This window comes from Linepithema humile, chromosome 7 (assembly GCF_040581485.1).
Source record: "Linepithema humile isolate Giens D197 chromosome 7, Lhum_UNIL_v1.0, whole genome shotgun sequence".
Lineage (NCBI taxonomy): Eukaryota > Metazoa > Arthropoda > Insecta > Hymenoptera > Formicidae > Linepithema > Linepithema humile.
The window spans coordinates 11721362-11746363 of NC_090134.1; the positions used below are offsets into that span (position 1 = coordinate 11721362).

Genomic DNA, 25002 nt, shown 5'->3' on the forward strand with positions numbered 1-25002 from the left:
CTTCTTTTAATACCGTTAAATTTTCCTCTACAGTTGCCGTCGGGACCAGTATGTCGTCTATGTACACCAGCACTTTCCCGGCACGTATCAGCGGATTCAAGATTTGGATCACTCGCTTCTGAAACTCGGCCGGCGCTTCCGAGTAGCCAAAGGGTAAGCGGGTGTACTCATACTGCCCGTCGGGCGTCGCAAAAGAAAAATACTGTGTTGAATTTTCGTGAACTCGAATCTGGTGAAACCCGTCTTTAAGATCTAACAACGTGAAAACGGCTTTATTTGTCAATCGTGAAAGACAATCCTCAATAACCGGAAACGGATATTTTTGTTTTATAATTCGACTATTAAGCGGTCTGAGGTCCACACACAATCTAATTTGTCCGTCTTTCTTCCTTACAGGTATCACGCGTGCGCAGTATGGCGAGATACTCGGCTGTATAATTCCTCGGCGCATCAGGTCGTCCGTGATCTCTCGGATCTTGATGCGTTCCGCATACGCGAATCGTCTCGGTGAGTATGCATATATTGACGCATCTCTCAGGTGCACTTGCACCTTGTAGTCGTCGTTAATCGGAGTGACATTTTCGCTCTCTATATTCAAAATCGTTTTTTTCAACTTTCTTTTAACATCGGCGTCAAAATCAATCTCATTATTTTCAATTATTTGTTCCAGATTTTCCGGCGTGTTCTCGACAGCGTAAAGCGGCAACTGTTGCAACAAGTTAACTCTATAGTTAATTTGACTGTCCTCCGACTCGACAAGATCATATGATACAGAAATTTTGTGTAAGCTAATAAAATCTCTTCCTAAAATTAAATCGCATTCAACTGATTCTCTAATTATATATAATTCTACCGCTAGTGCTAAATCATTTAATTGCTTAATTGTTAATTCGACCGGCACGACTCCGATTATTTTTAATGGTACGCCACTAAAGTTATAAAACCGTTTCATGGTCGGTAATAACCTATGCGGTCTCGGCTTGACAAGATCTCGGTATACTTCTTCTCGAATAAATGAAACAGGACTCCCTGAATCAACTAAAGCTCGTAAATTGCAATTAAAATTACAGATACTTGTAACAACCGCAAACGGCTTGCTGAGACTCCTACTGGCGCCCTCTACTTCCATGACCGCAGCGACGACGGATTCAGCATCGACTTCAGATGGGGCTGCCTCTGTAACAGCTGCTACTGTCCGCGCCGCCGACGGCTGGTTCGGCAACGACGACTTCCCGCCTGCTCGACCCTTCAGCGCGGGACAATCGAACTGGCGGTGGCCCTTCACTTTGCAGTAGAAGCAAACGACGTCGCTTCTGCACACCATATGTGAGTGGCCCTTTCTCCCACAATTCCGGCACACACCGTCTTTGTTTTTCACAGACGCACTCGGCACTGTCTTTTTTTCATTCTCGACACTGCCCTCGGTTATTATTCTCATTCGCTCCAGAAAACTGTCCAAGGTTTCATTCGGCACTGAAAGCGCGATAGCCCTCATTGAGTTTTGCGTGATTCCACCGATTATTAGATGGATCGCGTCTTTTACCGGCAAGTCCATTTTATTAATAAGCGCGAGTTTAGCGATCGAATATTGATCGAAAGTTTCTTTTTGCGCGTTCCACTTCCGCGCTTCGACTCGTTGCATAGCTTTATAAAACGGCACTTTTCTATCGAAAATCTTTAATAGCTCAAGGCGCAGGCCCTGCCACGACTCGATTTCCGGTCCCGACTGTATGTCGTACCACTGGCGCGCGAACTTGACTAATTTGCTCGACGCGGCAAGTAAGGTCACCCCGTCCGTTGCACTGTGTATTTGTGCTACTCTATCCACTCGTCGCACCCACACCGACACACAATCGTCTTCGGACCCGCCGAACTCGGGAATTTGCGAGGCTAGCCAGGAAATTGCGTTTCCTGCTGGCAGCCCGCTCCCGATGCTCACCAATTGCATCGGTTGAGCTGTATTTAAGGACGACCCCGCGGAGTTCGTCCTATTTAAATTTTCATTATTGTTTATCGGAGCCACTGGCTCCTCGGCTCGGCTCGCAGGCGCAGCGGGCCTCGCTGCCTGCAATTGTTGAACAATTTGTACCATAAATTGCTGTTGCTGGAGCTGCAGCATCGACGTCATCTCAGCGAAAACTTGTCGGAACACCCCAGCGGTCAACGGCTCCGCAACTGTTGACCGCGTGGCGGCCGACGGCACCGGTCCTTCTCCGAACGCACCGTGTGGCTCCGCCGGTGCATCCGTGCTCTTAGCCTTCTCCCAATGGGCCAAAATTGTTTTTATGAGGACCTCGCGGTCCTCCGACAGCGGAAGCTGGTTATGCTTCGCATAATTTTGGAGTTGCTCCAATGAGGCCTTCTCCAAATCGGCTTGCTCCATTTGCGATCTTGTCCTCGGCATTCTCTTCTTTTACTCTCACTCGACTAAGTCTTTGGTTTTTTTCGGCACGACGCGGGTTCTTGAGCCCGTTTTTCTTCTCGACACGACACGACAATGTTTCTTTCTCGACACGACGCGGGTTTTTGGAGCCCGTTCTCCGTTTCGACACGACACGACAACTTTTCTTTACCGACTTCACTTATCCGACACGACGCGGGTTTTTTGAGCCCGTAATCCCACTTCTGAATTTAATACTGAAAGTTCTCCGACTAGTTTTAATCGACAAGCGGCTCGACCCGGCTGGACAAGAATCCAGCTAGTCTTTTTAGCAATAATTTGTAACGGTCGGAGCACTGAGTTCTCTCGTTCAAAATGTCCGTTAGCCTTATTAATTTAAACCACGTGCTCCGATTGGCTACCGACAGCAATAATAATGTAAACGCGGTGTATGAATAAATCACTTTTACCAGAAAGAAGAATGGCCTTTATTACTTTGCCTTAATACATTTTACACTGCATATCGCTCGACTCGACTAGATCTATTCTCACGACAATTATCGACGACTCTAAACGCGACTGACTCTATCGCCGGTTCTTTACAGAGTGCTTTACCGGATTTCTCTTCGGATAGTCCTGCTCCTGGGGAAGATTCCGGATCGTTCTCGATCCTTCGGCGGATCCGGTGGCGCGCGCATAGATCGATCCGTTAACTCTCGATCTATCGAGAGTCGATATCTTGCGACCCTGTGTATCGCCTAGTGCATATTTGCGCCTCCTATCGGTCGACCGTAGCTATAACTTACAATATAATTGTCGAACGTTTCGGCACCTTTTTTTGGGCCTTCTTCAGCGCTATAACGGATAAAATTTACATTCTTTTACTAATAAAAACTTACATATAAACTGACTACTTATAAATTTTTGAGTCTTCTTCGGCCCTATTACTGTTTTTACTTACAATCTAATTTTTGTTGCGTCTCTTAGTTAAAATTTAAACTGGTTGTTTTTGGTGTAGTTCTTTTTTGTCCATCTTTATGAACTTTTTGTCCATCTCTTGCTTTTTTCAGTGTGTCAGACATGGCAACTGTTGATTTTTATTTATTGGTTTAATGTTCTTAATTGACTGTAATTATGATTTCAATGTGTTATTAATCTTTATTTAATTAAATTGATTGTGCTGTTGGTCGTTCTCACCTTAATTCTTCTGACTGGTTGGATTGCTTTTTATTGTTACTTTGTGTGTTGTTCATTTCATACTAAGGGCGGTATTCATAGTCCGTTCTTATATTCAAAATCGTCTTAAGCACGGACTTATATTTGCTCTCTTCGTCACACATAGATTGTGTCTGAGTTAGAACTTCTAAGGGACTGAGTCTAAAGTCCTAGTTTAGGCGAGAGGGGATGGTAATTCAAGCGTGCGGGGGGGACTGCTTTCCGCCATATTGATGTAGCGATTCTCACACAGAGATTCTGTGTCTGTGACATGGTTACACTCGTGTAGTGGTGCCACTAGACATAACGAGTGACAAGCGTAAAGAGATTAGGCGGTTTTATTATTTTTGTACTATAAATTTTATAAAATACTTTAACTTTTATTACTCTGAGGCTCTGCATACAGTAGACAAAATATTAGAAATAGCAATAATCATTTAATATTAAAAAGAGAAATTATTTTACATCTAACAAGAGAATAAAATATATTAATTAGTTCCAATTCTTATTTCTTAATTCATGCATTAATTTTTTCTATTCTTTTTATTTTTAAAATAAATAATTCCAATTTCTTATTTCTAATATTTAATAATTATTCCTATTTCTATTTCCTATTTTGTTTATTGTGCGCAGGATCTGACTTTCATTTCTCACACATACGCAAATAGTAAGTTCTATGTGTGATGATTACTAAACGAATATGGCGGCCCCCCCCCGCCGCAAACGTGCTCTCCCGGTACAGCTTGTGCTCCGTCCCTCTATTCCTTAGTCCGTGGTTGGTAGCGTTAGCGTTTGCGAACTCCGTGAACAGTAAGGCCGGTTCTACAATAAGTTGCAAATACTCCGTCGCCAGTCGCGAATGCTCCGTCTTACTAAAAATAACTAGAAATAGCGCTTTCCAATTAGTAGTTGCCATCCTTCGCGACCGGTGACGGGGCATTTGCAACTTATTGTAGAACCAGCTTAATAGCATAGCGTGGTAGCGTGCGTCTGCTAATAAAAATGGAACAAAACCGTAAAAAAGCAATATTAACAGCAGTAGCACTTATAATGCAAGAATTAATAGATTCATCGTCTGACAGTGATAATGATGAAGAATTAAAAATAATAGAATAGAGTATAAATGTAAGAAAACATGTACCATGTCTCAACATTAAAAATTAAAATATCGGCATTTCTTACATTTTCCGTTAAATTATCAGATGAATGTTTGTAACAAAATTAGGTGTTATTATTTCCAATTAGTTATTGGACAAAAGATTTATAATTGGAGAGAAATGTATAACCGAGTAAGTCCGAGAAATGTATAACCAATAAACTTGCATTTTTTATGGAAAAAAGGTAATTTTATTGTCTATATGTTTCTCGGACCGATTTCTAGCATCGTGGACATTGGCCTTAAAAGCATTTTCAGCTTGGACTCGTATCTCGAACAAAGCATTGCAAGAGAGACAAGGATTACGAAAGTGTCTGTCCTTGTCATTCAGAGTTTCTCAATTTTCCCGCATGAGGTTACCAAAATCAGTTCGGACTCAGGCCGTCACTTTTGTCGACCTTAACAACTGTTTTTTCCTACATCCGTAGTTTATATTTATATTCGATCTTTTAACAACCTTAATTATCTTGAAAAATACAAAATATGGAGTCAGCGATTGGAAATCTCGAGCAAAGCGTGAGTATATTTTGAAGTATTACATGTCTGTAAAATGTTATGAGTTGATCAGCCGATGTGTGGATAGTGATATCTGTTTGCGAATATCAAATAACTCGGGTGACGAATTTGTTTTGTTTTCTTGTGTCACAGGTTCAAAAAGCCGACGGAAAGCTAGATATGATCGCGTGGCAGATAGATGCTTTCGAGAAAGCTTTTGAAGATCCAGAAAGCGAGGTGAGTTTTCTTCTTTTTGCTTTTGATAATTGTGGGTACGAGATTATGCTATATCAAATCTGCTCTTTTTAGTTATACTTTTTTTAAATCAATTTATTGTATATAATATAACACAGATTAATATAGGCTATCATTTTTCTTTTGTATTAATGCATCAATGTAAGTATACAAAAATTCTGTTAGTTATTTTCTCTAAAAAAAAAAAAAATTTTAGATTTATATCGCTGACTATTTATTTAATAAAATTTAATAGAAATAGAATAGTAATATATTTTAACTAGAAAATGGAAGGAAAAGGAATATAAAGAAAATATCAAAAGTACAACTGAAAAGAACAAATGTATTATATTGTACCTATATAGTCCTCTGTGACAGTATATTTAATAAATGATATTGTATTGCGCTCATTGAACAATTCCTGCTTGAAGCCAGGGTGCTCCATTTCATCCGTTGTTAAATATACATGTTACTAACCTGATGTTTGAAAGTTTTTTTGTATGCACTTTATTGTCTGTGATATTTTCGGGTCTTCAATCATCAAATTGCTTTTCATTTTATGCTTCCAACAGATATCTGTGCTTCGCCTATTACACTCTGTCCATCAGGTTACGAAAGATTATCAAAATCTCCGTCAAGAAATTTTGGAGGTTCAACAGTTACAGAAACAGCTTTCTGATTCACTTAGAGCTCAACTTACACAGGTGCACGGACATTTTAATTTATTGCGCAATAAGATTGTAGGACATAAATCACCACAATTGAAATAAAAATGTAGTTAAAACAAAATTTATTATGAATTTAGAAATTTTCTGATATTTGCCATGAATATTATTTAAAAAGAAATAAACAAATTGCACACAGTTTTATGAGTTGAAATTTAGACATATCTCTTGATATGTTAACACATATATAAACTGACACATTATGAAAAATGATACGGCCCATAATTCAAAGAAATAGAAATGTTGCACACGTTTGCTAAATGTTTTGAATGTTTTTTGTTTAAAGTTTTGGTAAAATTTGAATTAATTTGTCATAAAATTGTCTTATGCATTGTTCTTAAATCTTGAAAAATTTAAATATTGGACTTTATAAATGGATTGGGATCAACCAAATATCATTGACAAATAACTTCTTTGACTTATGCCTTAAATAGCAATGGGGCCAATGTACATGATGGTATGTTGCTAATAGTTGACACTGAAAGAGAAAGAAAAAGAGATACTGTTAAATTTAATGAATGTTTTTTTATATTAAACTCATCTTGTCTATGTTATAGCTCCCCTATTACTTCTTAATCAGTATTTTAAACATATTAACAGATCATAGACGATATTATGATTAACTTTTAAGTAAGATTAAAAATCGTTTTGTAGTGCTTTAGCTGAATGGCTAAAAAGTAAAATTTATGTATTTTTCTAATTATACTTATTTGTATATTTTTACACCATTTTAAGGACAATGGTTATTGAGAGTTTACTTCAGATGTGTACCAATCGAAGTTTTATGAAACACTAAAATTAGAAAATATAAGCTTAGCATGATATCTTTGTGCATATCCATATTTTTTTGTTTATTAAATGCTTTAGGAGAGTTAGATATTTATGCTTCCATAATTTTTTAATTTCATTTTCTGGGACAATAATTTCTCTGGCAAATCTTTAAACAATATGAGTACAGTAATAGCATAACATTTTATTTCAACTCTCTAAACTACTAATAATATCTGTATTTTGTATTCATAAATACTGACAATGAGAGAGAGAGAGAGAGAGAGAGAGAGAGAGAGAGAGAGAGAGAGAGAGAGAGAGAGAGAGAGAGAGAGAGAGAGAGAGAGAGAGAGAGAGCGAGAGAGAGCTTACACATAATGTAATATAAATTGTCTAAAAAATATATGATACATTGATACGCTGTGGCTAAGCAGTTAATATTTTAATAGAACTCCATATTATCTGTCTCTATTTGTATAATTTTCATTGCGATTATTGTAAAATAGGTTTCTTAGTAAAAATAATTGTGTAATTTTACTTTACATACCATTTTGTAATATGCACAAAGCAATATTTATGTTTTAGCATTTTACTATAACTTTGTAGTAGCAAATATTTTGCACTGAAATTTTAAAATTAATATAAATATTAATATTTTTGTACATTAAATTAAAAATTTTAAGTTTGTCTTATTATTATTATGTTTATGTAATGCATTTTTATATATGATTCTATATGATTATAAAGATTATAGTTTTCAAGCTAATAGATATTAATAATATAGTTTATAAATATATATTAATCTTATTACAGAGATTTAAAGTTAAAAGTTTCTAACTCGAATGCAGCATACATACATGCATACATATAATTGTGTGTGTGTGTGTGTGTGTTTATATTGAAAATCGTAAACGAAACTTTCCAGAATACTCTTGCAAATTTTTGAATATACATTATATACATTTATATTAAATATACAAATATCCTGAAATATTTGTTTATTTAACTCGTTTCATATTTTTCTCGAAAAAACAGTATTTTTAATATCTTTTAATTTGCAGAAAATTAAAGTGTGGAATGAAGGAAGATGAAAGAGATGATAAATGTATAAAGTGTTGAAAAACTAGAGGAAATAGGAAACATTATTGCCTTAAAACACATATAGATGCGTATTTAATATGTACTATGAATATGTACTTTTGAATTCGATATATACCGAATTAATGTAACGTAACGATATATACATTATGTAAATTGTAACAATCTTTTAATGTGTTTTGAAGAGGTCTGTTCGATGACGATTTGATAGAATTAGAAGGATATCTTTTTTCTCTTTTTATAGAAGAATTATACTCTTGCATTATAAATTATCTTATATTGAACATGAATATTGTGGTACATTACAACTTATTTGACGTTAAATCCAACATTATTTATTATTTGTAAGTTTTACTATGCGGATCTTTATACGAATTAGTGCTATTATTTTATCGATTGAAAAACAGAATAAATAATGCATAGCATAACTTGAATTTTTATAGATAGAGTAACTAAGTTTTATAATCACAAATATATTTACCATTACATTTGTAATGATAATTCAAAAATGCTATCGATTTATCTGCATTGTTATATAATCAGTGACGTTCTTTCGAGAAACACTCCTCTAAGTCAATATTATCATATAAAGAAAATAGTGACACTCAGTGACTCGCACTTATTTATTAACTGATTGATTGATGCGATTTGATATATTGCGATTAATAAAGAATGTATTTAATTCTATGTGTCGCAAAAATAAGAGAGAAGATAATTTTTTCCATTATGCTTCTATTAATATAAATCAGTCATCGCATCGTCTCGTAATTTTTATTTCAAATATATCTCACACATATTTTTAACGTTGTCAGATCAAAATCATATGCGTTCATTAATTTTCGATACATTAAATTTGTTTAATGCATATTGCAATCTTTACTACGATATATTACATATACATATACGATGTATAGTCATTTTAGTAATATTGCAAGTACGCATGTTCGATAATTTCATTCTATATGCATATGACTTTGTTAACAATAATAGTTTTGGTATTGTTGATATATATGTTAATAGGGTATAGAATAATTCTAAGAGATAAGTTAAAAAAAAATGGACTGAAACACATTAAAAATGTGCCAAAAATTTGATTAATTAGTAATACGCTACTTATTTCAGCAGAATAAATAAATTGCTCCTGATTTGTTTTCCTCTTAAAATCTACATATCATATTTAAAATCTTTGGAACACATACTGTATTTATTATTAGAATATTATTCTGAGATGCGTAGATGCTTTTATTCAAAATAAATAAAAAAAATATGTGATTATACAAATACTAGTTTATTAAAGGATGTTATATATTGTAATTGTTTCTTATTAAGCTTTGAAATGTGCTTATAATATCTTTCTTGTGGTTATCCGAAGCTACTTTTTTTTAAATCAAAATATTTGGAATAATAACAATAGTGTTTATAATATGACAGATAAAATTTATAGGTTTTCAGAAGTACGTATATCGGTTGATAATCATTGGTGTACATTATTTTAACGTTTTGAATTATTTGCTGTGTTTATCATTTTATATATTTCGTCCTTAAATAAACATCTTGTACATATATACTAATAAATGATGCATACAATTATTACATTCGTTGCATGCTGCAACGTATGGATACAATGTATTAACTATTAATTGATGATACATTATCCAATTTCTTTATTAAAGTCACAAATATATTTATATATACACACGTCATGTAGTCGTACAATTTGTATTTTAATATAGTAAAAGGTTTGAGGAATAAAAATAATTTTTATTCATTATTTCAATATTTATATCCTAAAATAAAAAATTTAAACGGAGGTGTAAATAATATGTACATTATTACATTTCTTTTTTTTACTGTTACCATATTTATAAGTATATATTTATAATTATTGTTATCAAATTTACGTGAATTTTGTTCGATATAATTACCGAGACTTATCATATATTGAAATGGATTGTACGACTGTTGTATCAAAATATTGAAGTTTATCTATTATTGATCATGTTATTATGTAGAATTGCTCAAAATTTCGATGTATATTACAATTATTAATTATGAACCAACAAAAACTGTATCTTTCTACGTATTATTACATAATAAATTATTATCTCTGTAGCAATTCCCTGAAAATATATTATTTTTATCTTCTTGTAAGACTGTCAAAACTAGAATTTTTTAAAGTAAGATCTTTTACACATAAATCAGATTATTTTATATGTATAATCACAATTATATGTATATTGCAATACATCTATTAACACATTTTAGCATAATCGAATGAAATATATACCAAAATTTAATGCTATTTTGTTATTAAATTTTTGCTGCATTTTCAATTTTGTTGCTCCAGCCGTTTTGTTAAATAAAAGCTTAAGTTTTAAGTTAGCATAACCACATGAAAGAAAATCAAAAATGAAAAACATGTACATTTTGTTAGCGCTATTATGTTACTAATTAGTTGCTCTATTCTCAAATTTGTTACTTTATCCCTTTCCTGAGAAAATCTACTCCAAATCACCCCGCATCAATGTAACAGCTCGAAATCTTAATTTTATCAAATATTTTAACGGTTTGTATCTTTTTGATTTTGTTGCTTTACGCTTTTTACTTTTAAAAATTACTTTTATTAATTATTTTTGAATGCAACAACTTTTGAAATAATAATGTTCCTAGATAGATTTTTATATAATTAAATTTTTTTAAAAATGGTAATTTATAATAATGTCTTTCTAGGTCCTGCAGTTATATTTGACATTTATAATGTTAAAAATGAAACCAGATCAATCAAATTACAAAATTTGCCTAAAATAAAAACAAATTGTTTAGAAATAGGAGAATACAATTAAGTGTAGTTAAAATAATGAGAAATATATAAAAGCTCAAATGGTAGAAAATCAAATAAAAATTTATCAGGAGCAAAAAGAACGAAAAGCCGGATTTTTGTGCGATAAGTCATATTAAAAACATACAAACGTCTCGACCTGACATCAGTATAAGAAAAGTAAAAGAAACATCTTGGTCAAAAGTTAAAATGTTAATAAACAAAATATTAATGTTCATTAACATTTTAACTTTTGATTAAGATGTTTCTTTTACTTTTGACTTTTCCATCTTAACGTCTTTACGATTTGGTTATTACTTTGAACATGAATTTATTACAATATAAAATTTCTTATCTGCTGACTCCGTACTAGTTTATGCGCTGCGTTAATACATAATTTTATACCTTAATTTGTTTATCCTCTAAATAATTGCGTGCGATTTTTATATCATTGTTACACTGAAGAAGGTCTGATGTCAGGTCGACACGTTTGTATATGTTTTTAATGTGATTATGTGACTTATCGCATTAAAATCTGACGTATTTGGCTCTTTTTGCCCCTGACAAATTTTTATTTAAGTGTAGTTAATTTTCGAACACCTAATATGTTAACATGTGGATTTTTTCATAAATGGGACATTATGCGACGATCAGTCTCCGATCTAACAATCATTGGATCAAATGCAACGATCTCGCGAAGGAAAAACCAATTAAAAAATCATGTAAATCCATATTTATTTATATACAGTCGATTCCGGTTAATTGAGGCAGCTGTTTATTTGGGACATATCTTGAAAAACAAATCCCAATTGATAAAATGACTAGGCTTTTCTTTGCTTATTTGGAATAGCACACCGTATAATTGGGACCCGTCAAATTTGGCAAACGTCTCATGCAGGGTTTAGAAGGTTTATTAGAAAAATTATAACATTTAATGTTGGATAATATTAATCGCATGTTTACATGCTACGCTATTTCAGTTTGCTTATGTCGAATAGAGATGGTAAGTTAATCGTTCTTGTGATAGTAATAGAAACTATATAGGAAAATGGAAGCACATAAAAATTAACATGAAAAATATATTATGTTAAATTTATTTTTTACATTTTTTTGTTATTTAATTTGTTTAAATAAATAAGTCATAGCTTTGTAAAATACTAAAATAATTTTTTTTTATTTCAAATCAAACTTCGGACAATTAAGGCAGCCACTTAATTGAAATGAAATGATACGGCCCCATGTGTTCCAATTGACCGGAATCGACTGTATATCAAAAATAAATTGTGTTATGAAACATATGACTAAAAATTTTTATTATTTTTATATTCATACATACCTGTTTAGCGCAAACGTAAAAACTAAATACTTGCAACAACAAAATGGGAATAAAGAAAAAGATGTAGCAATAAAATCAGAAATATAAAATTATACTTTAAAGTGTTTTATTGATGTGTAAAATCTAGAAATGACTTTCTGAGCTTCAGGGTGCAGCAACAAAATCAAAAGGAAGAAATATAAAGCAACAAAATCAAAAGAGCACAATCTAATTTGAAATGAAATTTGAATAAAAATAAAATTTTTAATTGTTGTATTACATGGTAGCTAGGAGTAATTTTGCCAGGTAAAATAATAAAATGAGAATTAAGAGAAATGTGTAGCAACAAAATTAGAGACACAATTATTAAGATATTTAATAAAATTAAATATAATAATTTTAAACTGTTACGTTGATGTGATGATTTGGAGTAGATTTTCCCAGAAAAGGAATGGAACAACAAATTTGAGAATAGAGCAACTAATTGGCAACAAAATAGCGCTAACAAAATGTATATTTGTTTATTTTTTTCATTTTTTTGTGCTAATTTAAAATTTAAACTAACACAATCATTTTTTAATGGATGGAGCAACAAAATCGAAAATATAATAACAATTTAATAATAAAATAACACTAAATGTTGGTATATATTTTATTCAATTATGCTAAAATGGTTGTTTATGTATAAGCCTATTAACTAATACACACCGGTTAACGCTGTACTTTTATTTATGCTTCTATTATATGCTTCTGTTTATGCTTCTATTATTATGCTTCTATTATACCATCACAATACACGAACATAAGAATATTTATTACGGAATCAATATCCTGTGACGGCCCAGTGGTAACTGACTCTTATAAACGATTGCCGAATTATCGCGTTGTTAGAATACCGTAGCATCGGTAACTCAGCTGACTTACTTATCGATACATCATAATTTCCTCCCTTTTACGACTTATTTATTTTTACGTTTAGTCTCGTAGAGCGACGCAAACACGGTTGTTTTTTGATTACAATGTTTTCTTTATCTTTTACATTTTTTATTTTATCGCTTCCGCTAAATCTGATTATTTGATCTATATGTTGCTTCCAAGTACAATTAGGAGAAATTTTGATCTTAAAAGTTACAGACGATAATTGCTTTATTATTTTTCCTCATCGACGTTTCTTATTCTGTACGCTAAAATCATCGATCATTACTTCCTCGTCAATTTGAAATGAAGGGGGGAGGGCCAGCCCCCCCTGTGGAACCCCTTACAGGAGGAAAGGGGGGGGGACAACGTCACCATCCCCCCCCCAAGTCTTTTCCAGTTATGGAGGGGAAGGAGGAGGAAGCCCTGGGAGGGGGCTTCTTCCTCCCCTTAACGTTACGATGTCCTTTGTGAGCAGCTATTTGAGTAATGTGTTGAGTGGCGCACCCATGGAGGGGGGGGGGGTTTGCCGGTTAATCCCCCCCCCCCGAAATTTAATTAATATGCCTTATTTTTTTATTAACTTAACAGCAAAAAGTAAAAAAATCTATAGTTAAATCAAATGCGTTCAAACATTTGTATTTTTTGTCTGTTATTAATTATAGTCACAATTTTAATAATTCAAAGTTCACGCCAATATCCTGCACACAAATAATTATGATAGCTTCTCCAGCTATACTGCTGTTCGAATATATATAATATAATTCGTATATAATATTTACTTTAAGATATTCATATTGTGAAATGAAAAGATTTAAATAAGTTACTTAACCCATTAAGTCCCGAAAGGACGTTTTTTCGTGGCTTTTTTCGACTGTCTTTTCTACTAAACCGGTTCGAACAAAATTCCAGAACAATCATTTCTGACGTAAAATTATTTGAACTTTCAGAATCTATTTTCAGAATTTTTCCAAAATGCGATCCGAAAAAGTTACGTGTGTTTATTAAAAAAAAAAAGGATTTTTTTAATTCCAATATTTTTCTTAATCGATATTTTCGCATCGAAATCGGGTGAGGATATCTCTGGGAAGTGAAAATCTTGCGTCCATAGTCCCTAAGCTTCAAAATGTATGAGTGAGTATTTTGAAATTTAAGATGGCGACGTCCAATATGGCGGTCCAAAGCCATAAATTTGACGCTTTTTTTATTATTCCGAGCACAACAATTTCTTTTGATGAATTCCTAATAAAAATGAGTCTACTGAAATTTTTTGGGTCGCTGATTACAAATCTCTTATCAGATTTTCCGAGTTCAAGATGGCGGATCTAACATGGCGGACGAAAATTCTCAAAATTGTTCAATTTTTATAAAAATTTGTATATAGGGATTTTTTGAATTGCTGATTACGAATCTGTTATCAGATTTTCCGAATTCAAGATAACGGATCCAACATGACGGACGAAAATTCTTAAAATGGTTTAATTTTTACACAAATTTGTATTAGGGATTTTTTGGATCATGATTACGAATCTGTTATCTTTTTTCCGAATTTAAGATGGCAGATCCAACATGGCGGACGGAAATTCGCATAATTCTTCAATTTTTATAAAAATTTGTATACAGGGGGTTTTTCGGTCACTGACATTCTTTTTTTTACTTGAAATAACTCAGCGATTTTTATTAGTCTATACTAGATATCAAAATAAATGTATATTCTATGTGAAAAAATAAACACAGAATACGTTCCTTAGCCGTCAAAATATTTTGCCGTTGCCCGGTTCTCACTACTTGGAGGTGAACGTAAAATAGAGAGCCTTTTTTTGTATTTAAAAAAAATTTTTTTTTGTAATTAGAGTTTTTGTTTTTTTTTGTTTTATTTTATTTTTTGGAATATCTTGATATTATTAATACAGAAATAATAAGAAAGATATATCAACACAGAAATAATAAAAAAACGACAAAGAATTCGACAGAATAGACTGGTTCCATACTAATAAGAGAAAAAAGATACATCTACGTGTCAACAAAATTGAAGAAATTTATATATTGTGCATTGCTGAATTTTACCCGATTACAACAAACAGTATCGATACCTTTCGATAAAAATATTTAGCAACAAAGATTATTCCGTAATTCTATTTCTCTTCCGTGAAAAATTTACACTATACTTACAAAGTAAATAATATCACTTTATATTGTATCACTATACAAAGTATATCGCTACATGTATACTACATGTACACTATACATGACACGTGGATGTATCTTTTTTTTCATTAGTATGGAACCAGTCTATTCCGTCGAATTCTTTGTCGTTTTTTTATTATTTCTGTGTTAATATATCTTTCTTATTATTTCTGTATTAATAATATTGAGATATACCAAAAAATAAAATAAAACTAAAAAAAACAAAAAATCTATTAATCACAAAAAAAATTTAAAAAAAATACAAAAAAAGGCTCTCTATTTTACGTTCACCTCGAAGTGGTGAGAACCGAGCAACGGCAAAATATTTTGAGCTTTTTTGATTAAAAAACGTATTCTGTGTTTATTTTTTTATATAGAATATACATTTATCTTGATATCTAGTATAGACACATAAAAATCGCTGAGTTATTCCAAGTAAAAAAAAAAATGTCAGCGACCGAAAAACTCCCTATATACAAATTTTTATAAAAATTAAAAAATTTTGCGAATTTCCGTCCGCCATGTTAGATCCGCCATCTTGAATCAAAAAAAAATAATAACAGATTCGTAATCAGCGACCCAAAAAACCCCTATATACAAATTTGTATAAAAATAAAACCATTTTGAGAATTTTTGTCCGCCATGTTGGATCCGCCATCTTGAATTTGGGAAATCTCATAACAGATTCGTAATCAGCGATTTAAAAAACCCTATATACAAATTTTTATAAAAATTGAACCATTTTGAGAATTTTTGTCCGCCATCTTGAATTCGGGAAATCTGATAACAGATTCGTATAATCAGCGATTCAAAAAACCCCCATATATAAATTTTTATAAAAATTGAACAATTTTGAGAATTTTTATCTGCAATGTTGGATCTGCCATCTTGAATTCGGGAAATCTGATAAGAGATTTGTAATCAGCAGCCCAAAAAACTTCAGTAGACCCATTTTTATTGGGAATTTATCAAAAGAAATTGTGCTCGGAATAATCGAAAAAAGCGTCAAATTTATGGCTTTGGACCGCCATATTAGACGTCGCCATCTTAAATTTCAGAATACTCACCCATACATTTTGAAGCTTAGGGTCCATGGACGCAAGATTTTCACTTCCCAGAGATATCCTCATCCGATTTCGATGCGAAAATATTGATTGAAAAAAATGTTGGAGTGAAAAAAATTTTTTTTTTTAAATAAATACACGTAACTTTTTTGGATCGCATTTTGGAAAAATTCTGAAGACAGATTCTGAAAGTTCAAATAATTTTGCGTCAGAAATGACTGTTCTAGAATTTTTTCCGGACCGGTTTAGTAGAAGACAGCCGCTGAAAAAAGCCACGAAAAAACTCACACAACATTATGTCGTCTTATGTTCGACTGAAAATCGTCTTAAAATCACTCAGACGTTTTACAAAACTGTCAGAGAGACGTATTTAAAACGTCTATGAGATGTCTTATGCAACAATTTTCGACTTTTTAGAAACGTCTTCGAGATGTCTCTTGATTTGTCTTATAAGACGACTGTGAGACTTAAGATGCTCTTAAGACAAATTTATTAAAATAATGATTTTATACTCAAGTAGCAAATGATCGTCATTTGATGTTTTTTTATCGTCATAATTGGTTATTATATAATATTATATAATATGATCATTTGCTACTTGAGTAATTATTTTACAATAGAATATTTCTAAATTTGTTACATTTTAATATTTTATTATTAATATTTCTTTACATAATACTTTTACACATAACTTTTACATAATATTTCTTATATAAACTATATCAAGACATGTTGAAATATAAAATCTAAATATACATATGTATATTTGTAACACTTATAAAAATATATATTTATATCACTACTTATATCGCTTTATATTATGTCTTTTTTAATAAATAACTGAAGCGATCTCCTGCGTGCCGCAACCAATTCTTGACTAACTTTTTGCACCTGATAAAGACTGCAATTTTCGATTGTAGAAATGTAATCTGAAATTATTATAAAATTATGTTTAAATTACAACTTTTTTATACTTATTGAAAACTGTTGTTAAAATATAAAGATTTAAATGTAACAATTGTTACATTTAAAATTATATGTATATAGATCCACGCCGTTTTCGTACCCGCAGTATTTCTGCTTGGTACCTTTTTTTTTTGATCGGACATTTACTTAACCAATGCACTTTTATCCGTTCCAATTCACTATATCTGTTCCAATTCCAAGAATTTTTCGTTCAATTTTATCTTAGAATTGTTTTATTTGCACTATGCGTTTGTTGTTACCTCGTCGCCAAAATTGTTATGTATTAGCCTATTAACTAATACACACCGGTTAACGTTGTACTAATTAAGCTTTATTATACTATCACAATACACGAACATAGGAGTGTTTACTACGGAGTCAATACGTTGTGACGGCCCAGTAGTGACTGACTCTTACAAATAATTGCCGAATTATCGCGATACTTAGAATACCGTAGCATTGGTAACTCAGCTGACTTACTTACCGATACATCACAAATTGTACCAGTTTAATAGACATTGTTATAATGATCTACGAAAGTGTAATAATAATTTTTATTTGCATTGTTCGGAACATTGTAAAATGTTACGAAAACGTGAAATAAAATTATTATTGGTATATACTATTAATTTATACGAGGCCATGCATGTATTTATAATACAATATAAAGGACATGCGATATGTTCTCGTTCGTATTGCACAAGAAAACTTGAAGCAATTTGACCTCGTGGATGAATCCGAGCGAAGACCGGTTATTTGTGTGCGGATAGAGAAAAGGCATATCTGAAATAGGAGCGAGATTGTAGACCTTCACCTACGATGGAATTCTTTCCTCGGCTAAAAGTAGACACGCATAATGTGTATTCAATACGCATTCAACAGCTTTCCTGCGATGGTAAGCTTATCATTTGATAAATATTAATGATTTTGCGTTCCGAATATTTGGCCAAATATAATTGTCACTTTAAAATATAGGAATACGAACTACTCTGACGTATTACCATTAATTAACGAAAAACTAGTAACTATTATACACAGGACTGTTGCAACTGTCTTAAGCGTCCCTACGCTGGAATTCGCTCGCGCGTTCCAGCCCGAGGCTGCAAAAAAAGGTAATTTTCTGTTTTTCGCTGTCACGCAGTCAAACAGAGTTTTACAAGCAAATTGCATTGAGCCGAGTAGGGGCAGGTTATCGCAGACTGAGCGATTAATTTTTATGTTTTTGGATTAATGGCGCTTATTACAATTTTTGTGCCCCTTCAAATTTTGCACCCTACGCTGGAGCGTATATTGCGTACTACTTTGCAACGCCCCCGAATATACATATATATGTCTTAGAATCACTGATTGTCTTTTTAATCGCATAATCTTTAATTAATGTGGAGTCTATTTTGCTCTTAGTGCAAATGTCAAGAGAAATCGTTACTTAATGCAATTTTCTAACCTTTAATGAAACATACAATACATAATTATCTTTGTAAAAAGATTTTAAAATCTCAAAATTCTTTATCACCTTACTGAACTAAGAAAAATATTAATTTTAAATTGGAAATAAGAGATTCTATTAAGATTAATTTATTAAGCTTTTAGAGAGTTTTTTTCAATAAGACTTTAAAAAATGTTTTAATTTATTACTGATTACACAGATCAGTTTTTAATTAATTATCCGATGAGAAAAGTAGCGTCTTTTTCATCTTTTGGATGTAGACAAGATACAATGTTAAAGAGCGTATCTTTAATAAACCATGCGGATCTTGATTAGAAATTTATAGAAATCGTGCACCTGCGCAATTCTCTTTCTTTATAGACATTTGTACTCTGACTGGCCGTTACAGCGAGAGGCATTTTCCGCTCAATTTCCAGCATTGTCGTGGGAAAGTATTTTTGTTCCGGTCGCAATATAGATATTTCGTGCAATGACTTACGTGCAGCGATGCACTATATGAATTGTGAATTGTAGTATTCACTCCATATTATTAAAAAATATCGTCATCTCTTGATACAACGCAAAATTTACAATTTATGTATTTGTTTACAAGTATAAATATTTTTATTAATTGAATATTAATACTATTTATAATATCTATCATATATTGCATATTTATTATATAATTTATTTATTATTGTGACACTGAGGAAGATCTGATGGCTGAAACGTTTGTTTTTATATGTTTTTATAATCTCGATACATGTTCTTTTGCACGAAAAACCGGTGTTGGCTCTTTTTGTTCCTTCAAATTTTAATTTTATTTATTAATATTGTATTATTATTTAAAAAATATTTACAATGGAAATAAAGCGTTGCCTGTGATGACGTGATTCTTTTTCTAAATACAAGAGAATACAACAATTATTTTAACCAGCAGCATTGGGGCTGAACTACACCTATATTTGCAGTGATGGAATTTCTATATATCTTGGCTATCTATATATTGTACCGATTACAAAAGCCGGAAGCGAACGTTCAAGGAGCGTGTCGAGCGAATCAGAGTCATCGACCGGAAACTACAGAAAAAAACTTTGTGGACGGAGCGAGAGTGGTCATAATTGGCATCTACCAATTTGTTATACATTTTTCTTGGCAATCTTGCACTTTTACGCATTTTGTACTCTGGAAATACTTTCCGTTCAATTTTTAACGATAGTCTATGAAAGCTCAACTACTCGAGATACGGGCGCGTTTGCGTGCATAAATGCCTTTGTCATGTCGACATGACAGGAAGAAAAATTCGTGAAAGGCACTTGTTTATTGAGAAATTGGAAGAGGCTCTTTGTTATTGTTCTAATTGTTTGCATTGGATGCGTAAAATGTGTATCTAATATAGATGCAAATTATGCTTGGTATGTCAAAAATTCTAATCTAAAATTATATACATTCTTCAAAAAGATTAAGGAATCACCTGACTTTGGTTGAAAGAAAGACAATTTTCAAACGGCTGTGACTTTGTAACAAAAAATTATTAACCTTTTCAAAAAAGTAATTTAAAGGTCAAAATATCTACTTTTAAATGCATTTTGCCGAATTTAATTTTTTTCTGATTTTAATTTATAAACAAAAAAAAGCCCGACAAAATAAAAATTTTTTGCTTGTCTTTGCGAGCGTGCACGGCGTGCAAAAAAATCTGAACAAAGTTATATTACACGTATTCAAAAGCTTGAAACTTTAAAAGTTGTGTAGTCGGCGATTGTTGTTCGATTCTTCGTTGTCGTAATATTAAAGGTTAAAAGAAAAATGATCCTTTTTACTTTAAACCCTTGTATTTCCGTAACCAATCATCATACAACGTACGTTTAAAAAAAGCATTTTAAAACCTAAGACTTTGTTCCATTAAATACATTTATTATTTTATTTTTAAATCGTCGTTTTCAATATTCTTAAGCTAAATGAGAAAGAGGTAAAAATTAGCGACATGCTGCTTTTACCTTCAAACCTAAAAAACTATTATGGAAAATGATTAACTCTCTCTGCCAGACGGGTCCAATGGATTCGATTGCATTCTTATCAATTATTTTTTACTTATATGTGTATAAAAACAACTTGACACAAATAATAATAATGTATTTGATGGAGCAAAGTCTTAGCTTTAAAATGCATTTTTTAAAACGTACGTTGTATGATGATTAGTTACGGAAATACAAGGGTTTAAAGTAAAAAGGATCATTTTTCTTTTAACCCTCAATATTATGACAACAAAGAATCGAACAACAATCGCCGACTACACAATTTTTAAAGTTTCAAGCTTTTGAATACGTGTAATATAACTTTGTTCAGATTTTTTTGCACGCCGTGCACGCTTGCAAAGACAAGCAAAAAATTTTCATTTGGTCGGGTTCTTTTTTTGTTTAAAAATTAAGATTTAAAAAAATTAAATTTGGCCAAATGCATTTGAAAGTAAAGATTTCGAGCTTTGAAATGCTTTTTTGAAAAAGTTGATACGACTTTTTAGTATAAAGTTACAGCTGTATTTGAAATTTGAAAATTATTTTTTTTTAACCAAAGTTAAGTGATCCCTTAATTTTTTGAGGAGTATATTATACATATAAATACAAGTGTATTATTTTTTGCAATATATAAATATTTCAATATTTTAATTCATTAATCAGTTCTTTTCTATGTGAAATAAAAATATGTACATACTACTTCACACAAAAAAATACGGAACACTTTTTATACAGTCAAAATTGAACAATTTTTAAATCGTTGAAACTCGGCGAAAAATAATCGCAGAAAAAAATTTTAAAAACATTTTAAGGCTTGAAGATTGCACTTTCATGTATTTTAGGTCGTTTTTAAAAATTTTTTATCTTTACGCTTCCGAGCTTGAAAAAAGAATATATTGTTTTATTCTTTAAAATTATGTACTTTTAACATGTTACAGGTTGAGAAAAAAGTTTTTTTTTTAAACATTTATGACAAGTACCAAAAACTAGAACATTTTATCTACAAAAAGCGTACTTTTAAATTTTACTATGATTTTTTGGTCGAGTTACGCGACTTTCAAACAAAATTTGTATTTAAAAGTACAAACTTCAAGCTTTAAAATGTTTTTTAACTTTTTGTCTGCAATAGTTTTTTTTCTAAATTTCAGCGGATCAAAAATTGTTCATTTTTGTGCGTTTGAAAAATGTTCCCTATTTTTATGAAATGATATTAATCTCTAAGGAAACAACAATTTTACACAAAAGGTTCTCTTTAATAAAATATGTTTTCAGAAAATTAAAAAAAAAAGACCTACTCCATAGAGCCGTTTAAATTTGCAAAATTTTCGAAGTTTTTTTAATTCCCATCTCACTTTCTAGTACAAAAGCATCTTCGAGGAAAATTAACTCATGGAAGTGAAAATAAGTAGAGACTTCGACCTTTAAAATGACTCCAGGAAAATTGTTGTATGATTTTTTTCGCATAGTTATTGTATATAACATAGTATATAACAGTTCAAATATCGACAATTTTTTATGGTTTTGAGCTACGAGCAAATAACAATAAGACACCGATAATAAAGAAGTATTAGAAGAATAAGAAATAGACTAGTCGTCAGGACCGCAAGTCGTCAGAGTACTGAGACTATTGAGAAATCGTTACTTCTCTTTATACAGGGTGGCCGTAAAGGTTGGGATCAAATTTATACAGTATGTTAATGGAGTTAAGGTGAAAAAAGTTTATATAAATCTATGTCCAAAATTTGTTAAAAAGTTATAAGCGTTTAAAGATTCACGAGCAGAAATGTTCGGTAATTATTTAGATTAGGTAACATCATTGATTCTTTTGCCGCTGAAATCTGTTGTAGGGGAAATTTTTCTGAGTAAATCCCCCCCAAAAATGTGGTGGACAACACTGGTTGCAGAAATATAACAAATTAAATTTACGCATATACTGCATTACCAGAGATGTGCATTATTTGAAATAGATGCATTTAAAATGGAAATACAAAATGCAAAATGCCTATTTTGCATTTTGCATTTGAAATATATTTTTTCAAAAACTATTTTATATTTCCATTTAAATGGTTTTGATTACCCATTTTCTATTTCAAATGCAATTAAAATTAATCGAGATATCAATAATATGTACTACACAGTGATGCCACTAATACCACGTTCCTATTCTTGCATCACTAGTCTACGCGCATGTAAGTACGCGTTGTTTAGTTGTTGCGTAATACAGAAAATGGAAAATCTTAAATATTGCGGGCATTTAATTGAAGTAATAGAGAGAAACTTAAAACTGCGATTCAAGCAATTTTTGCTTTTTGAATCAACAGTAAATGATGCCATCTTGGCATCAGTGGCTCATCCTTTTTTTAAAATGAAATGGATACCGAAAGAAAAAAAAGAACATGTAAAAACATTATTTTTAATGGAAATAAGAAAAGTAAAACAGAATGAAAATAATCAAAAAGAAAGTAATACAGAAAAAAAGAAAAAGGATGAATCATATTTCATGTTTCAAGATGACTCATCAGATTCATCATCCACAAGCGAGACAACAGAAGATTTGGAGGCCCTTCAATACTTCCGAGATGGAGACACGTCACTTTCAATGTTGAAATCCTATCCAACAATCAAAACAATATTTCTCAAATATAATACGTGTCTTCCAAGCTCAGCGCCAGTAGAACGCCTTTTCTCGTATGGCGGATTAATTATGAGACCTCACAGAAAGAAAATGGAGGATTCCCTCTTTGAAAAACTTGTTCTTCTAAAAGCATCACGCAAAAAGCATTCTATTTTTAAAGAGCATTAGAATTAAAATGTTATTATGTAATGTATTTTAAAAGAAAAAGAACTCAACGTCTGTAGACGTTGTAGACAGGGAACGATGTAGACAGACAACTTTTGTAATCTCAAGTTTTATATTTAAAAAATAAAAATTTAATTATAAGAAATAGTGTTGTAAGAAATATAAATAATAAAAAAAAAGAATTTAATATAAATAAATATAATATAAATATTTAAAAAAACTATTTTTATTTTGAAAAACCATTTTTAAAATGCCTATTTTCCATTTCCTATTTTAAATGGATGTCTAAAACCTATTTCGTATTTTGCATTTTTAAATGTAAAAGTTCCAACTATTTTGCATTTTCTATTTCAAATAGGTTCAGACACCCATTTTGCACATCTCTGTGCATTACACATATACCGGAGGAAAATGTAATTTTTCCCTGTATAACACCTTGTAGACACCCTGCGTAATGAATAATAATAATTTTTTTTTTATATATCGACGATCAAGAATAAAAAATAGTGCATTTTAAAGGAGTCGAAAAGAGCTTTTAAAAATGTCCTTCTCTATTGTTTCTACACTGAGAAAAAAATATACTAAAAAAAAAAGAAAATTTCCTTAATTTTAGTAAATCGTTAATTTGCATACAACTGTGAACGCATTTTTTTTAAATAAGAAAATACATGTATTTATTTGAAGAACATAATTCCATTATAATATTTATTAATTATAACAAGTATTTTGTATAATACAATCAATGATTATTGAAACATAATTTTTATTTTTTACTAATTAGTAATTTTCCAATCATATTTATTATATTTATTTCAAGAAAATGCTTTTTTTTATTAAGTAAAAAATCATTAAATGTAAGAATTATTTTGTACATTATAGTCAATATTTATTGAAATATAAATCTTATTTTTTATAAATTAGTGATTTTATAATAATATTGATAAAATTGTCCATCCCCACACTTCGGGCTCCCTACCAGTCAAGGCTTCCTCACTGTACCTAGATAATCTTAACACTGTCCCTTTCCTCGGGCCAACAGATTTATCCCTACATAATCTAAACTGTCCCTTCCTCGAGCCAGCAGATTCTATCGCACTGTTTCCTCCTTGGGCCAGCAGATTCAATCCCACTTCTGAAAATTGTAGGCGTCGAAAAACCAAGGAACCGACCGGGTTTTGAACTCGGGATCCCTCGTACCACAACCTAGCACTTACTTAGCTACCTGTCCCACGACAGCTCCACTGCTCTTCTATTCTTTCCGACCGCCTACCAAATATCTAAACAAGTCTTACTAGACTTTATACTCTTACATACAATATAGTTATTATGTACTAAATTATACCTTTTATTTTTTACTACTTACTGATTTTGAACATAAAAATGAGAAAATGTTAACTTAAATTTTGAACAGAAAAAGTAGTTCTA

The 25002-nt window shown here is 31.5% G+C and overlaps 1 protein-coding gene and 1 long non-coding RNA gene across 2 annotated transcripts in view; one reads left to right on the forward strand and one right to left on the reverse strand.

Moving 5' to 3' along the window:
* Positions 1-4216: 4216 nt before the first annotated feature.
* The window catches only part of LOC137001113 (uncharacterized), a 55563-nt gene continuing 34777 nt past the window's right edge, over positions 4217-25002 (reverse strand). The window contains exon 4 of the long non-coding RNA XR_010891240.1: positions 4217-4231. This is a non-coding gene — a long non-coding RNA (uncharacterized lncRNA). The remainder of the gene's footprint in view (positions 4232-25002) is intronic.
* Positions 5097-7330, forward strand: LOC105678607 (uncharacterized). The gene is made up of 3 exons (XM_012378133.2): positions 5097-5267; positions 5400-5483; positions 6053-7330. Exons 1-3 carry the CDS (start codon positions 5235-5237, stop codon positions 6248-6250), a joined length of 315 nt encoding a protein of 104 aa, XP_012233556.1. The 5' UTR covers positions 5097-5234; the 3' UTR covers positions 6251-7330.